The sequence below is a fragment of the Rhinoderma darwinii genome, chromosome 5 (genome assembly GCF_050947455.1).
Source record: "Rhinoderma darwinii isolate aRhiDar2 chromosome 5, aRhiDar2.hap1, whole genome shotgun sequence".
Classification (NCBI taxonomy): domain Eukaryota; kingdom Metazoa; phylum Chordata; class Amphibia; order Anura; family Rhinodermatidae; genus Rhinoderma; species Rhinoderma darwinii.
This window is the reverse complement of record NC_134691.1, coordinates 337,617,112-337,633,007: the sequence shown is the minus strand read 5'-3', so window position 1 is coordinate 337,633,007 and position 15,896 is coordinate 337,617,112. Positions and strand designations below refer to the sequence as shown.

Below are 15,896 nucleotides of genomic sequence, written 5' to 3'. Positions count from 1 at the left end.
GCGCCAGACTCCACTTAAAGGGATTGTCTAGGATAAGAAAAACATGGCTGCTTTCTAAAAAAAAAAAAGACAGCGCCACATCAGTGAACAGGTTGTACGTGGTATTGCAGCTTTGTCCTATTTCATGGAGCAGAGCTGCAGGACCTGATATCCCATAGACAGGTGTGGCGTGGTTTCTGGAAGAGAGCAGCCATGTTTTTCTAATCCTAGATTAACCCTTTAATAACTGGACCCTTCTCTAGGCTACAGAGACAGTTTTGAAGAAAAGTTTTTTGACCTAATGGGTGGAAGGCCGAGGTCATGGACTCCTTAGAGGGGATCTCCGGTCTCTACGACAGGTCACATGGTCTCCATTGTAGGAATAGGAGACGTCACACATAAGTGTTATAACCTAGGACCTATATGTATACGTCATATATACTCCCTCCCGCCATCTTTATACCTCTAGACCTTTTATATGGCTCTACTTTACAGAAGGAGGTACAAATGTAAAAGTACAGAAAGAACCTGGCCCTATATGGACTCTGTGATGCCGGATCATAGGAATGGGACGTGGTAAACACCTTTCCGCCAGTGACCGCACACAACCCGTCAGTGCAATGAACATCATACAGTTTAATGGCAGAGATTGGGAATGGAAGTGACCAATCAGGAGCATCCCTGTGAGCGCGTACAACGCCGGTTCCCTTAATTGTCAATTAGATAAAACGTTTAATTATTAACATGAACGGTAAAAAGTGTCGCCGCCTTCCTATTACTCTTCTGTCGTCTCCTTCTTTCCCGTCTCCTGTCCTTCAAACACTGGATATTTATTTTCCACCTCCGTCCAAGTGAGGAAACCATTGGCCAAGTCTCGGACGATGCCCGGGAGTTCAGAAACCTAGAATAATACGGAGAGCGGGAATTAAAAATCTACAGAGTAAAATCCCAATTTAAAGTGAATCTCCGGGCAGAGCTGTAAACCCTCCGAACGTCTTCAGTATGAGTCTTAAAGGGACATGTGCTTCTCAGAGAGCTCCGATCAGATCAATCTCAGGCTGGGAGGCAGCTTGCTGCTAAAGGAACCTTCCACCATCGATCTGTAATAGGAGACCTGATCAGCTAAGTCCCACCTCTTTTAACCAATACCTGCCCCCTAGACACACATGGAAGGGATTTAGAGGATTACAGATGTTTTTTTTTTCCTCCTTCAGATTTATTCAACACTTTCAGGAACTGACAAACAGGCCAATGTTTGTGTTCCGCTCCTTATTTTTCACATTTCTGGGGTTACTGTCCCTTTAAGATTGGTGTGGGTGGAGACTTTTAGGCTGCACTGTTCTTGAGTGACATATTATTGCTTCCAGGGTCACATGACATTCAGGGGAGTGGCTTTATGAGCATGGGAATCTGGTGGGTGTGGCTTGTCAGCATCAGCTGCACCTGACAAATAAGGCGACTTTACCTCGGCCCTGATTTGTCGCATTGTGTCGCGGTCTCTGAGCGTGGCCGTGTGTGGAGTGCGATTCACTGTGTCGAAGTCTATTGTGATACCGAAGGCGACACCGATTTCATCTGTCCGGGCGTAGCGCCTCCCGATGGATCCAGATGAGTCGTCTACTTTGTGCGACACCCCGTTCCTGGTTAAAGCTTCGGCTACAGAGAAAGACAAATATCAGTTTTGCGGTTCTTATATTCCAAATCACATCCAGAGCTGCGCTCACAATTCTGCTGGATTCCAGTTAGCTCTCAGGCTGTAGAACCTCACATCTTCCCGTCTATGGGTTGTGTCTGGTATTGCAACTCGGAAACTTTGAAGCGAATGGGGCTGAGCTGCAATACCACACACAACCTGTGGACAGGTGTGGTGCTGTTGGTGGAATCCTGGACAACCTCTGATGTGATAAAATGTAAAAAATTTCCAGGCCTGTCACCACTAGAGGGCGGTCTGTATATGGCTCTTGTTTACCCGATTAGGAGCCGCAGACACCGACTGCCCTCTAGTGGTGACAACTGGCAGCTGAAATGCTTACAAGTCTGTACGTGGGTGAACTTGGCTAGATATACAGCAGCGGAGCCTTACAAGTATAATAGAGAGACGCTAGAAGTCGTTTCTTGCTGCGATAACGGAAGGAACAATGTAAACATGAAGGAGACGGCGTCCCCCGACACTTACACAGCTCCTTGACAAACGGCATGAACTCCTGATTTTGGCTTAGTGGGAGCACCGAACACTTGTATGGAGCCACAATTGGTGGAAAACTAAAATACTGAAGAGATAAAAGAACAAAACAAATTTGTTACCGACTGTGGTCACAATAAAAACCAACGCCGAAATCAATCTGAGGGGCCACCGACCCAAAGTTATCCCCAGGTGACCCGCCTTTCACGGAGTGACGTGGAACAGACTGAGGTCAATGGCGCCTCACAAAAGTGAAATGGATAGAAATCCATGACCCCCCCCCCCCCCCCCGGTTGACTAGAGGTCGTACTTGGGGAGAGAGGACAGTAACAGGCCATGCTCGCTCCTTCTTACAGCTCCCCCTCCCACCTCCTCCCCTACACAGACTCCTCATCTAGCTCCCCACAAGTGCTGCCCCCCACATATTGCCCCCGGCTAAGATTTTGTGCTTTTTATATGGACAGACAAATCTTAGCTTTAGCCGGAGTTCACACAGGGCGGATACGATGCGTAATAGCGCGCAGCGCGTCCGCCTTGTGTACCGTAGGGGATTCCAAGCAAAAAACTGCACCAAACTGTGGTGCAGTTTTTAGCCCGGAACGTCCGCTGCGGAAAACGACAGCGCTTAGAGATCGCTGCAGCCTGTGATTGGCTGCAGCGGCGGTCACATGGGATGAAGCGTCATCCCAGGAGGCCGGCTTTCTGACGTCATCCAGGCCGGCCTCCTGGGATCAGGTTTCTTCCCATGTGACCGCTGCTACAACCTGTGATTGGCTGCAGTAGTCACATGGGATGAAACATTATCCCAGGAGGCCGCGCTGGAAGGTGGAACACAGACTTCTGGGTAATAGATTTTCTTTTTCTTCCGGTGTTGAGTTTTTTTGCGGCAGAATCGCTGCGAACCCGCCACAAAAAATGCAACAACTTCTATTTGTTATGGGATTTACCTCTGCATTGAATTCAATGGGAAAATAGTGCAACAAATAAGCAATCCCCCCCAAGTATCAGCGGTGACGTCCTTACCGTCCTCTGCTCGTCCCCTTGTCGGACCTGGAATGTGTGCTCGAAAACCGTGTACATGATTCTTCCAAGACCAAATGAGGGCTCAATTACATTTGGCACAATTTCCTCAACTGAAAAGAGAGTAAAAAAAGAAATATCAATTAACAAAAGGAGAGTGAAGAAAATACAACAACTCCCCAGACGAGACCCTGGAAACTCCTACCCGGAAAATAATATAAAGGCCTCTCAGTAGAAAGAAGGCGACGACCTGGATCCCCCTCCCCCTTCCCTGCAGTACCTGATATAGCGCCCTCCATGCACATGTGGCTGCACCAGGTACTGCAGTGGAGGGGCCTAGACACTCAAGGATGGGCTGTCAATGTATAAGAAAACCTCTCGATTATAATATATATAGTGACGATTATCCGGATTATTAAAGAACGATCAGAGCGTGCGCGTTTATATAAGAATTTTGGACACACAAATTAACATACAAAATTACATTTTCCTGCTTCAGATTGAAACAGGATTTTTTTTTTTTTAACATTTGTTGTTCTACCGGAAGCGCTTTATGTTTTGGAGATGTCGACCCTGGATCCCATCCCTGGCAGTTTCCATGCCGACTGCTTAAAATGATTGTGTGCAGTGAAGGTTTTTGTGCTCTGAATGGCAGCGCGGTCACAGCAGCACAGAGAGAAGAGCGAGAGAGAAAGAGAAGAGCGAGAGAGAAAGAGAAGAGCGAGAGAGAAAGAGAAGAGCGAGAGAAGGAGAAGGAGAGAGAGAGAGAGAAGGAGAGAGAGAAGGAGCGAGAGAGAGAGAGAAGGAGCGAGAGAGAGAGAGAAGGAGCGAGAGAGAGAGAGAAGGAGCGAGAGAGAGAGAGAAGGAGCGAGAGAGAAGGAGAGAGAGAGAGAGAAGGAGAGAGAGAGAGAGAAGGAGAGAGAGAGAGAGAAGGAGAGAGAGAGAGAGAAGGAGAGAGAGAGAGAGAAGGAGAGAGAGAGAGAGAAGGAGAGAGAGAGAGAGAAGGAGAGAGAGAGAGAGAAGGAGAGAGAGAGAAGGAGAGAGAGAGAGAGAAGGAGAGAGAGAAGGAGAAAGAGCGAGAGAGAGAAGGAGAAAGAGCGAGAGAGAGAAGGAGAAAGAGCGAGAGAGAGAAGGAGAGAGAGAAGGAGAGAGAGAAGGAGAGAGCGAAGGAGAGAGAGAGCGAGAGAGAGAGCGAGAGAGAGAAGGAGAGAGAGAAGGAGAGAGAGAAGGAGAGAGAGAAGGAGAGAGAGAAGGAGAAAGAGCGAGAGAGAGAAGGAGAAAGAGCGAGAGAGAGAAGGAGAAAGAGCGAGAGAGAGAAGGAGAAAGAGCGAGAGAGAGAAGGAGAAAGAGCGAGAGAGAGAAGGAGAGAGAAGGAGAAAGAGCGAGAGAGAGAAGGAGAAAGAGCGAGAGAAAGAAGGAGAAAGAGCGAGAGAGAGAAGGAGAAAGAGCGAGAGAGAGAAGGAGAAAGAGAAAGAGCGAGAGAGAGAAGGAGAGAGAAGGAGAAAGAGCGAGAGAGAGAAGGAGAGAGAAGGAGAAAGAGCGAGAGAGAGAAGGAGAAAGAGCGAGAGAGAGAAGGAGAAAGAGCGAGAGAGAGAAGGAGAAAGAGAAAGAGCGAGAGAGAGAAGGAGAAAGAGCGAGAGAGAGAAGGAGAAAGAGCGAGAGAGAGAAGGAGAAAGAGAAAGAGCGAGAGAGAGAAGGAGAAAGAGAAAGAGCGAGAGAGAGAAGGAGAAAGAGAAAGAGCGAGAGAGAGAAGGAGAAAGAGAAAGAGCGAGAGAGAGAAGGAGAAAGAGAAAGAGCGAGAGAGAGAAGGAGAGAGAAGGAGAAAGAGCGAGAGAGAGAAGAGAAAGAGCGAGAGAGAAGAGAAAGAGCGAGAGAGAAGAGAAAGAGCGAGAGAGAGAAGGAGAAAGAGCGAGAGAGAGAAGGAGAAAGAGCGAGAGAGAGAAGGAGAAAGAGCGAGAGAGAGAAGGAGAGAGAGAAGGAGAGAGAGAAGGAGAGAGAGAAGGAGAGAGAGAAGGAGAGAGAGAAGGAGAGAGAGAAGGAGAGAGAGAAGGAGAGAGAGAAGGAGAGAGAGAAGGAGAGAGAGAAGGAGAGAGAGAAGGAGAGAGAGAAGGAGAGAGAGAAGGAGAGAGAGAAGGAGAAAGAGCGAGAGAGGAGGAGAAGGAGAAAGAGCGAGAGAGGAGGAGAAGGAGAAAGAGCGAGAGAGGAGGAGAAAGAGCGAGAGAGAGGAGAAAGAGCGAGAGAGAGGAGAAAGAGCGAGAGAGAGGAGAAAGAGCGAGAGAGAAAAGAAAGAGCGAGAGAGAAGAGAAAGAGCGAGAGAGAAGAGAAAGAGCGAGAGAGAAGAGAAAGAGCGAGAGAGAAGAGAAAGAGCGAGAGAGGAGAGAAAGAGCGAGAGAGGGGAGAAGAGCGAGAGAAAAGCGAGCGAGAAAAAGAAAGAGAAAAGCGCAATTTTGCACGTTCCCCCTTTAGGCCCCATGAACGCGTCCGTACAAATGATCTGCAAAATACAGAACGTGTCCCATTCCTGTCCGTAATCGCGGCACGGCCTCGCTCATAGAAGTCTATGGGCGCACGCAAAACTGCGGATGTGCATTCGTAGCCGTCCGTAATTGCGGAAGCGTTGCTATGCGACGGCAGGGGATTTCCCAAGAAAACGGCACCTGAGCGATCATGTGACCTTTTCAAGTGGTTGGGTCATGTTGGTGACATCATTTGCAGCCGCTTTTTTTTTTTGCGGATCTGTAAATACAGATGAACTACGGACCGTATTTGCAGACGGTAAAAACAAAAACAAAGCCCTATGGACATGTGCACGGGGCCTTACACTGCGAAAGTAGCAGGGTCCCCCAGCAGCACTGAGTATTTCAGGAAAGGAGTGTGCCGATTCAACATTTCAGGGAACCCTGCGTCTTAGAAGGTGTAACCCCCACATCAGTCTGAGCGATATCTATGACTGTACCATGTATCGTCTTCTGATATTTCTTCACGCTGACCATGTCCTTTGTCAGCTGAAAAGTCTTCCCTTCTGTTTCAATCGTGAATTCCCTGAAGAGAAGAGAGAGCAAAAGGCGCGTTAAACAAGACAAAAAAATGCAATATATATATATATAGTCTACTCCGGATAAGCCGTCTATATGCCCCATCAGGGTGTACGGACATCATAGAGGGAGGTGCGCGGGGCTGACAGGGTAACATTTCTCCACCCCAATATGGAGCCCTCACGGCCGGCACCTACAGACGTCCTACATACAACGGCCCTGCCGCTTTATACTGCTCACCCTTTTTCTTCCAGAAGCTTCTCCATCTCCGAGACGTAACGATCGTCACAAATGGCGAGATACTCCATTGCCAACTTGGCGTCTTTCTTGTAGGCCTTCCCGATCGCTCCCTTATTAGCCTCAAACTGGACGACATTGATGGTTTTGTGCAGTGGAGTTAAGGAAATGGACTTAATGTAACAGAAATCAAAAGGTTTTACCAGAAAAAAAACACCAGTGTGTGTAGTGAGGCCCGAGGTAGTCACCGACCGCGGCTCAGACTGCGACCGCTTACATGCAGGACAGACTTCCAGGAGATAAGCAACTATCACTGCCACCCGCAGGCAATAGGTGGCATTACAATATTGTCTATTATAGAGTTTACCATCAGGGATGATGTGTATTCCTCTCTGTAGTTCTTGCAAAGAAGTGAAACTAGAAAATATATTTTTTTTCCTCTGCCGAAATCCAATCTCATTCCTGATAGAAAAACTTTATAGTGTCTCTTCACCTTTGCACACCAATTCCGTATCTACATGGAAATAATCTACTTAAAAGTGGAATCAATGTGTACATACCTTACATTACTTGTTACATCCTGCATTATACATTACTTATCTTGTACTGATCCTGAGTTACATCCTGTATTATACTCCAGAGCTGTACTCACTATTCTGCTGGTGGAGTCACTGTGTACATACATTACATTACTTATCCTGTACTGATCCTGAGTTATATCCTGTATTATACTCCAGAGCTGCACTCACTATTCTGCTGGTGGAGTCACTGTGTACATACATTACATTACTTATCCTGTACTGATCCTGAGTTACATCCTGTATTATACTCCAGAGCTGCACTCACTATTCTGCTGGTGGAGTCACTGTGTACATACATTACATTACTTATCCTGTACTGATCCTAAGTTACATCCTGTATTATACTCCAGAGCTGCACTCACTATTCTGCTGGTGTAGTCACTGTGTAGATACATTACATTACTTATCCTGTACTGATCCTGAGTTACATCCTGTATTATACTCCAGAGCTGCACTCACTATTCTGCTGGTGGAGTCACTGTGTACATACATTACATTACTTATCCTGTACTGATCCTGAGTTACAGCCTGTATTATACTCCAGAGCTGCACTCACTATGCTGCTGGTGGAGTCACTGTGTACATACATTACATTACTTATCCTGTACTGATCCTGAGTTACATCCTGTATTATACTCCAGAGCTGCACTCACTATTCTGCTGGTGGAGTCACTGTGTACATACATTACATTACTTATCCTGTACTGATCCTGAGTTACATCCTGTATTATACTCCAGAGCTGCACTCACTATTCTGCTGGTGGAGTCACTGTGTACATACATTACTTATCCTGTACTGATCCTGAGTTACATCCTGTATTCTACTCCAGAGCTGCACTCACTATTCTGCTGGTGGAGTCACTGTGTAGATACATTACACTACTTATCCTGTACTGATCCTGAGTTATATCCTGTATTATACTCCAGAGCTGCACTCACTATTCTGCTGGTGGAGTCACTGTGTACATACATTACATTACTTATCCTGTACTGATCCTGAGTTACATCCTGTATTATACTCCAGAGCTGCACTCACTATTCTGCTGGTGGAGTCACTGTGTACATACATTACATTACTTATCCTGTACTGATCCTGAGTTACATCCTGTATTATACTCCAGAGCTGCACTCACTATTCTGCTGGTGGAGTCACTGTGTACATACATTACATTACTTATCCTGTACTGATCCTGAGTTACATCCTGTATTATACTCCAGAGCTGCACTCACTATTCTGCTGGTGTAGTCACTGTGTACATACATTACATTACTTATCCTGTACTGATCCTGAGTTATATCCTGTATTATACTCCAGAGCTTCACTCACTATTCTGCTGGCGGAGTCACTGTGTACATACATTACTTACCCTGTACTGATCCTGAGTTACATCCGGTATTATACTCCAGAGCTGCACTCACTATTCTGCTGGTGGAGTCACTGTGTACATACATTACATATCCTGTACTGATCCTGAGTTATATCCTGTATTATACTCCAGAGCTTCACTCACTATTCTGCTGGCGGAGTCACTGTGTACATAACATTACATTACTGATCCTGAGTTACATCCTGTATTATACTCCAGAGCTGCACTCACTATTCTGCTGGTGGAGTCACTGTGTACATACATTACTTTACTGATCCTGTACTGATCCTGAGTTACATCCTGTATTATACTCCAGAGCTGCCCTAACTATTCTGCTGGTGGAGTCACTGTGTACATACATTACTTACCCTGTACTGATCCTGAGTTACATCCGGTATTATACTCCAGAGCTGCACTCACTATTCTGCTGGTGGAGTCACTGTGTACATACATTACATATCCTGTACTGAACCTGAGTTACATCCTGTATTATACTCCAGAGCTGCACTCACTATTCTGCTGGTGGAGTCACTGTGTAGATACATTACACTACTTATCCTGTACTGATCCTGAGTTATATCCTGTATTATACTCCAGAGCTGCACTCACTATTCTGCTGGTGGAGTCACTGTGTACATACATTACTTTACTTATCCTGTACTGATCCTGAGTTACATCCTGTATTATACTCCAGAGCTGCACTCACTATTCTGCTGGTGGAGTCAATGTGTACATACATTACATTACTTATCCTGTACTGATCCTGAGTTACATCCTGTATTATACTCCAGAGCTGCACTCACTATTCTGCTGGTGGAGTCACTGTGTACATACATTACTTACCCTGTACTGATCCTGAGTTACATCCGGTATTATACTCCAGAGCTGCACTCACTATTCTGCTGGTGGAGTCACTGTGTACATACATTACATATCCTGTACTGAACCTGAGTTACATCCTGTATTATACTCCAGAGCTGCACTCACTATTCTGCTGGTGGAGTCACTGTGTAGATACATTACACTACTTATCCTGTACTGATCCGGAGTTATATCCTGTATTATACTCCAGAGCTGCACTCACTATTCTGCTGGTGGAGTCACTGTGTACATACATTACTTTACTTATCCTGTACTGATCCTGAGTTACATCCTGTATTATACTCCAGAGCTGCACTCACTATTCTGCTGGTGCAGTCACTGTGTACATACATTACATTACTTATCCTGTACTGATCCGGAGTTACATCCTGTATTATACTCCAGAGCTGCACTCACTATTCTGCTGGTGGAGTCACTGTGTACATACATTACTTTACTTATCCTGTACTGATCCTGAGTTACATCCTGCATTATACTCCAGAGCTGTACTCACTAATCTGGTGGTTGTTATTGCAATTAGTCAGCAAGCGTCCCATCAGACACACCCCTAGAAGCTTAGATAATGGAGGGGTTCAGTTCGATTTTCCTCCATCAGAGAACTGTACAGCACATGGTATAAAGATGACAGATGTGCATACTTTGAATAAGCAGGGAATAGATTTCAGCTCTGAAAAAGGCAGAATTGTGAACACAGCTCTGAACTACAATACAAACTTTGATGTTTATAGCTGGACATATATTGATCCTACCACACACCATCCCAGGTATTATAAGAACATAAATATCAGTAAAGGATATGGGTTCTTTTAGAGGTTTCTCAGCAACAAGCGGCACTTTTGTAGCTCTGGCGTGGCAAGAAAGATCATAACAGGAACGATCGGCACAGCCAACGATTTCTATCCATCCCTGGGAAAGAAATGAAAGGAGAAGGTCAGTGAAAAAGCTCAGAAGTTATCATTCTATCATAAGTCAGAGTAAGGGGGGATATCAGGAGAAGCCGGGAAATTATTATATAATGATTATTAAATGGGATGGGGGGGGGGGGGAGGAAAGAAACATCGGGCTTGTTCAGCTTGTAAAAAAAGGTGATCTTATTAATATGTATTAGGTATATGTGAGGCCAATACATAGAACCAGCACAGGATCTGTTCTATCCAAGGAATCTACAATGGACCAGGGGACATTCATTGCGCGGAGGAAAGATGTTTCAGACATGAATATAGGAAAGGGTTCTTTACAGTTAGAGCAGTCTAACTATGGAAAGCCCGACCCCAAGAGGTAGTGATGGCAGATACAATGTAAGCATTTAAAAAGGGCGAAATGCTTATCTCATGAAGACTGGCATTGAGGGTTATAACTAATCAAGCAATGAATGATGTGGAATTAATGAAGAAAGGTTGAACTTGTCGTTTTTTTTAACCTAAGTAACTAAGAGGCAGTTATGAGGTGTGCGCGAACCCGAAATATATAGATCAAAACCAATGAGGTGCGAACAAACCAATTTAAAAAAAAAAAAAAAAAACACATTTTGCAATTCTGGGTACTGACCACTAGATGGAGCCACATCTCAATAAAACTTTAATAGTCGGGTATTGGGAAGAATAAGAAGCACAAGTTTTGTGTGTGACCCCCAACATAAGATTGGGGTCATGGCGGCCACAGCAGAGGTTTATCTAAAAATATTCATTAACGTTGAAGGGGTTTTCTATTCTAACAATACGTTTCCATATTGGCAGCGACTTTCACCGCAGTTGGACGTCTCTTCTCGGTGGATATGTCTTTTCGGACACTTACATAGGAGGTTTTAGACTCTGCGTCCCAGCAGTCGCAGGCGTAGTGCGCCATCTCGTTCTCCATGTGCTGCCGGAATCTCAGCTTCTCCGGAGAGACTCCGACTTTAGTGAGGTACAGGTAGATCTTCCCGATGAAGTATCCCAGGACAGAGTTATTGATGACGCCCTATGGTCAGCGCCAAAGCGGAAAATCAGATGTCAATGCAGCCAAAATTAACCATTGAGACACGTACAATAGTTCTACAAGTAGGTCAAACCCTTATTTAACATACTTCAAGATCTCTGCATGCTGTAAGTGAACAAAAACACATTGTTTACATTCAGAGGCTGATAACCCATCCTGATCTAGTCACAGCTGCAGGGTTTGTTCCAATGTAGGTAATCCCTATGTGAGCTAAACACAGCAGCACAAATCTAACTCCAGGTGAAAAGCAATTATTCTCTAATGCATTGTAACAAACCCTCAGCTGTGTTTACAGCCTATTAATGTAGAGGTTTCTATTCTTTGACATCAAGCAGGGGGGGTGTCTATCAGCAGCACACACTGGTTTACGACCCAATGACGCACCTGTTCCACGGCGTCGCCGAGCCTCATTTTTTTCGCCGACTCCCCGCTAAGCTGAGCTTTGGAGGAATACAAGAGGATGTTCAAGTCAGCCACGTTCTCAAATTTGGGGTGAGTCTTCTCATTGGGGTCCACAAAGTGCTCGATTTCTGCCATCGTGAATTCCCTGTGAAACGATCAGGTTGGACGTCAGTTAACAAGGTTCATAAAACGGTTTGTCGCTCAACCGGTAATTGCAAGGGTCAAGTTCTGCTGCGTTGCATTGCAAGAGATGTTGTGTTTACATCAAGTACCAAAAAATTATTAAAACATTACATCTCCCACAATGCAATGTGAAGATCTTCTCTGTAGGGTGAGGCGCTGAAAGGGTTAATCACGTCTAGCAATAATCATTACGTATTCGCAAAACACCCGAGAGAAACGCCCGATCATCAGCCAGGACGCAGTCTAACCGGTCTGATCGTTTAGAAAGTGTAATTCCACACATGAACTGCAGAGGGTGCTAGATCCATTATTCCCAAAGTTCCCATCATCAGCATGTTTTTTGCTCCCTTGTGTAGGTTTTTAGAGGATATAGTGACCGCAGAGGAGCCGTTGTGGATGAATCTACAGATTCGTTTTTTTTGTGACTTTGTAGCGCAACTCTCATTTGAACCATTAAGTGACGGCTGCAACTCAAGTTCTCCTCAGCGGTAACGCCCCAGTTAAAGGGGTTGTCCAATACTAGAAAGACAAAGTCGCTTTCTTCCAAAAACAGCGCCACACCTGTCTGCAGGTTGTGTGTGGTATTGCAGCATGGCCCGTCACTTCAAAGGGACAGAGCTGCAATACCAGACACAACCCAAGGACAAGCGTGGCGCTATAGTGAGGAATTGTAAGGCTATGTTCACACGCTTAATAGAAAACGTCTTAAAATACAGAGCCTTTTTAAAAAGGGAAAACTGCTGCTGATTTTCAGACGTTTTTTAAGACACTCGCATTTTTTACGGTTTTTCTATGGAGTCAATGAAAAACGGCCCTAAAAACGGCCCAAGGAGTGACACTTCTTATTCATGGGCGTCTTTTTACGTGCCGTTTTTGGAAAACGAGGCGTAAAAAAATGCCCCGTTGGAACAGAACGCCGTTTTTCCCATTGAAATCAATGGGCGGATGTTTGGAGGCGTTCGGCTTCCGATTTTTCAGCCGTTTTCAGCCCAAAAAACGGCCGAAAATAAACCGTGTGAACGTACCCTTACACAAGCCACGATTAAGATGGATTTATATGAAACTGGAAAACCCGGAGCCCCCAACGCCAGTCATACTGAAGTTCTGCGGGTCCACGAACATAACCAGACCACGTGGGAATCCAGACCGTGCCAAGCGGATCATGTGAACATCGACTTTGGCAAAAGATCAAAGAACCGAAATCCTCGAGTCCAAATGGAATTCCAGCCGAACGAGACTAATTCTCTTCTATTACTTTTGCTTCCTGTTAGAACCCCCCCCCCCACCGAGAGATGTGAGCGGAGGAAGGAGCGCTAGGACGTTTTCACGTTGATCGCTGGCGCGCTGAGATCACGCGGTCACATCGCGCCGATCACTCAGGACGGAGAAGTTCAGGCTTCAGGGCAATAAAGCGATAAGAATGAGTGACAGGTGCCGGAGCCGTGCAGAATAAAAGGGACAACTGCTAGAGTAACAATCCCATAACGAGGGTGGTCACGACACCAGAGTTTGGACTTGGATACCCCCCGCTCTTATTCATGTGTTACTATACTGAGCGGTGCAGCCGCACAACTTCGTATCAAAATACATGAAATAACGGTATCGAACCGTTTGAGGATGCGCGGTATCGAAACAGTATCGAAGTTTCTATACATCCCTACCCATAATATAGCAAAAATCCTATAACGAAGCGATCAATGATCAGGAAACAACCCTATAGTACGGCACGACAACTTTGTGAAGGTCAGGGGGGGGGGGGGGGGGTCATCAAGGGGCGACTCCGGACCAGCTGCCTCCCGCTCCCTTTACTTCTCTCCGCACAGCGACTATCCAGCTTTGAACTGAAGAGCCAAGTCCTCTGATAGTCAGTCAACCCAGTAGTCAGACCCCGCCCCACAGTAGCCAAGGCAGCTGTAACCCTAAAGTTGCCACAGAAACCAGCCCACACCCCGACTTTACCAGGAGTCCCAGATGTACCCGCACTTAAAAGGGGTTTTCCGAGTTCTTAAAAAAATTGGCCAATGCAGGAAGGTTTCAAAAAGAGCCATTACTTACCTCACAGACCCTCGTCGCTCCAGCGCCACCGCTCCTCCCCGCCACCGCTCCGTTCCTCCCCGCCGTGTATGGACATAGCTGCAGCGATCCTGTGCAGTATACCCACCGAGACCAGTGATCGGCTGCAGCGATGTCCATACACCGCGGCGGGGAGGAGCGGAGCGGGAACGGCGCGGATCTGTGAGGTAAGTAACAGCTTTTTTTTTGCATCCCTCCTGCATTGGCCAATATTTTTTTTTAAATAACTCGGAAAATTCCTTTAAATATCTATTCTGGGAATACCCTTTATCACCAATCCACAGGACATACGTGTCTGATCACTGAGGGACTCACCGCCCAGAACCCCCACCATCGCTATAATAAGGGTCCCGGGCCCCCGTTCTTTCTCACTGCACCCCTCAGAGTAAGAAGCTTTAATGAAGCGTAGAACGAGCATGTGCGCTGCCGCTTTATTCAATGTCTATAGGACCGACAAACCGCTGATGAGCGGCAGCACGCACGCTCGTCCTATGATCAATTCAAGCTTCTCACTGCGAGGGGTGCAGTAAGAAAGAACGGAGGCTCGGGAGCCCCGGTATAATGATCGAAGGGGGTCCCAGCGATCAGACATCCTGTGGATAGGTGATAAATGTTGATCTTGGAATACCCCTCTAAGCATTGGTCACAGCAGCCATTGATCAGAGCAGGGATACCTCCACCTACCAGGTGGTCATAGCAGGACCCCCCCAGCCCCTCAGTAATCACTGTAAAGCCCCCCCTCTTTTAGCGTGGCTGCGGCTACTGCGTTTGTCCAGCCCTGATGTAAACCCCCCTGTACACACCTACTGTAATATCCAGAGTAAACAGCAGAGGGCGTATTTTGGAGAATTGCTTCTGAAAGCTGGTGCTATGCCGGGACGGGAACGTACCGTACTCTGATGAGTCCGGAGCGGGGAGAGATCTCATTCCTAAACGAGTTCCCGATTTGAGCAGCAGCGAATGGCAGTTTTCCCTGATTAAATTCTAAGAGCCGCTTGAAGTTGAGGAAGATTCCCTGCGCCGTTTCTGGCCGCAGATACCTGTTCATAGGAACAAAGAGAGGAAAAGAAAGATTTGGTTTATTTGTCAAGAGTTTTATAGAAGTGAAAAAATATTTACAGAACTTCAGACCGCAGCTGTAATAATAATCTCTATTAAAGTAGAAGTTAGCTACTTCCTCTCTCCGGTCACCACTCAGCTACATTGCCTTCCCAGCATTCCTTGTGTCTCCCTAGTACCATTACAATCTATAAATGAGGGTGACGGCTCTAATCCGCCTGACACAGCCCTGATAAACATCTGGTCACAGATATCAGACCTTGTTTAACCCTCTACTGACAGATAATCAGGTCACTGCACAGTGAGAGGAGTGGGGGATGTTTCACAGTCTGCTAGGAAGAGCTGAGCGAGGGAGGGAGGGGGAGGAGACTCTGGGTGACCAAGTGACAGATTAGACTCATGAAAGCGAATATGGCCGACAATAGAGTGCCAGACAGCTACTTCCTGTCCAAGAAGCAGAAGGTAAAAAGACATCTGGAGCTCAAGAGGGTGAAGGATCCAGGAGCAGCGATTGGTGACGTACCCGGTCATGTTGCCCCCGGGACCAATGGACGTTTTGAACATCAAATTGAAAGACACTGGAGGAGACAGGTCATTTTGAGTGATGGGAGATTTTACATTGTATTTGACAAAAAGTTCCGTCAGTTCTTGTTGGCCGTAGTTATCCATCTGTGGGGTGAGAGACAACGAGAAAAAATAAATAAATTAAATTATTGCAAACAAAGGAAAACATTCCGGCACGTACAGTATCTGACCTCTTAAAGGGGTCGTCCATATTCTGTAAACGAAGCTTGAAAAAGGGGTCGTCCAGGATTTAAAAACAAAAAAAAACAAACATGGCTGCTTACGTCCGTCCACAGGTTTGCAGTTTAGCCCTATTCAGATTAACCCCTTAACACAATATCACGTAACGTACGTG

At 46.1% G+C, this 15,896-nt stretch overlaps 1 protein-coding gene across 1 annotated transcript in view; it reads right to left on the bottom strand.

The window, feature by feature from the left end:
* Positions 1-595: 595 nt before the first annotated feature.
* Positions 596-15,896, bottom strand: part of GARS1 (glycyl-tRNA synthetase 1) — a 29,569-nt gene continuing 14,268 nt past the window's right edge. The window contains exons 7-17 of the mRNA XM_075827779.1: positions 15,501-15,646; positions 14,809-14,958; positions 11,645-11,807; positions 11,078-11,242; positions 10,082-10,189; positions 6,457-6,602; positions 6,138-6,223; positions 3,185-3,294; positions 2,156-2,249; positions 1,445-1,635; positions 596-880 (exon numbers count right to left, since the gene is read on the bottom strand). Of these exons, the coding sequence (XP_075683894.1) occupies positions 755-880; positions 1,445-1,635; positions 2,156-2,249; positions 3,185-3,294; positions 6,138-6,223; positions 6,457-6,602; positions 10,082-10,189; positions 11,078-11,242; positions 11,645-11,807; positions 14,809-14,958; positions 15,501-15,646 (1,485 nt within the window). The 3' untranslated portion in view covers positions 596-754. The remainder of the gene's footprint in view (positions 881-1,444; positions 1,636-2,155; positions 2,250-3,184; positions 3,295-6,137; positions 6,224-6,456; positions 6,603-10,081; positions 10,190-11,077; positions 11,243-11,644; positions 11,808-14,808; positions 14,959-15,500; positions 15,647-15,896) is intronic.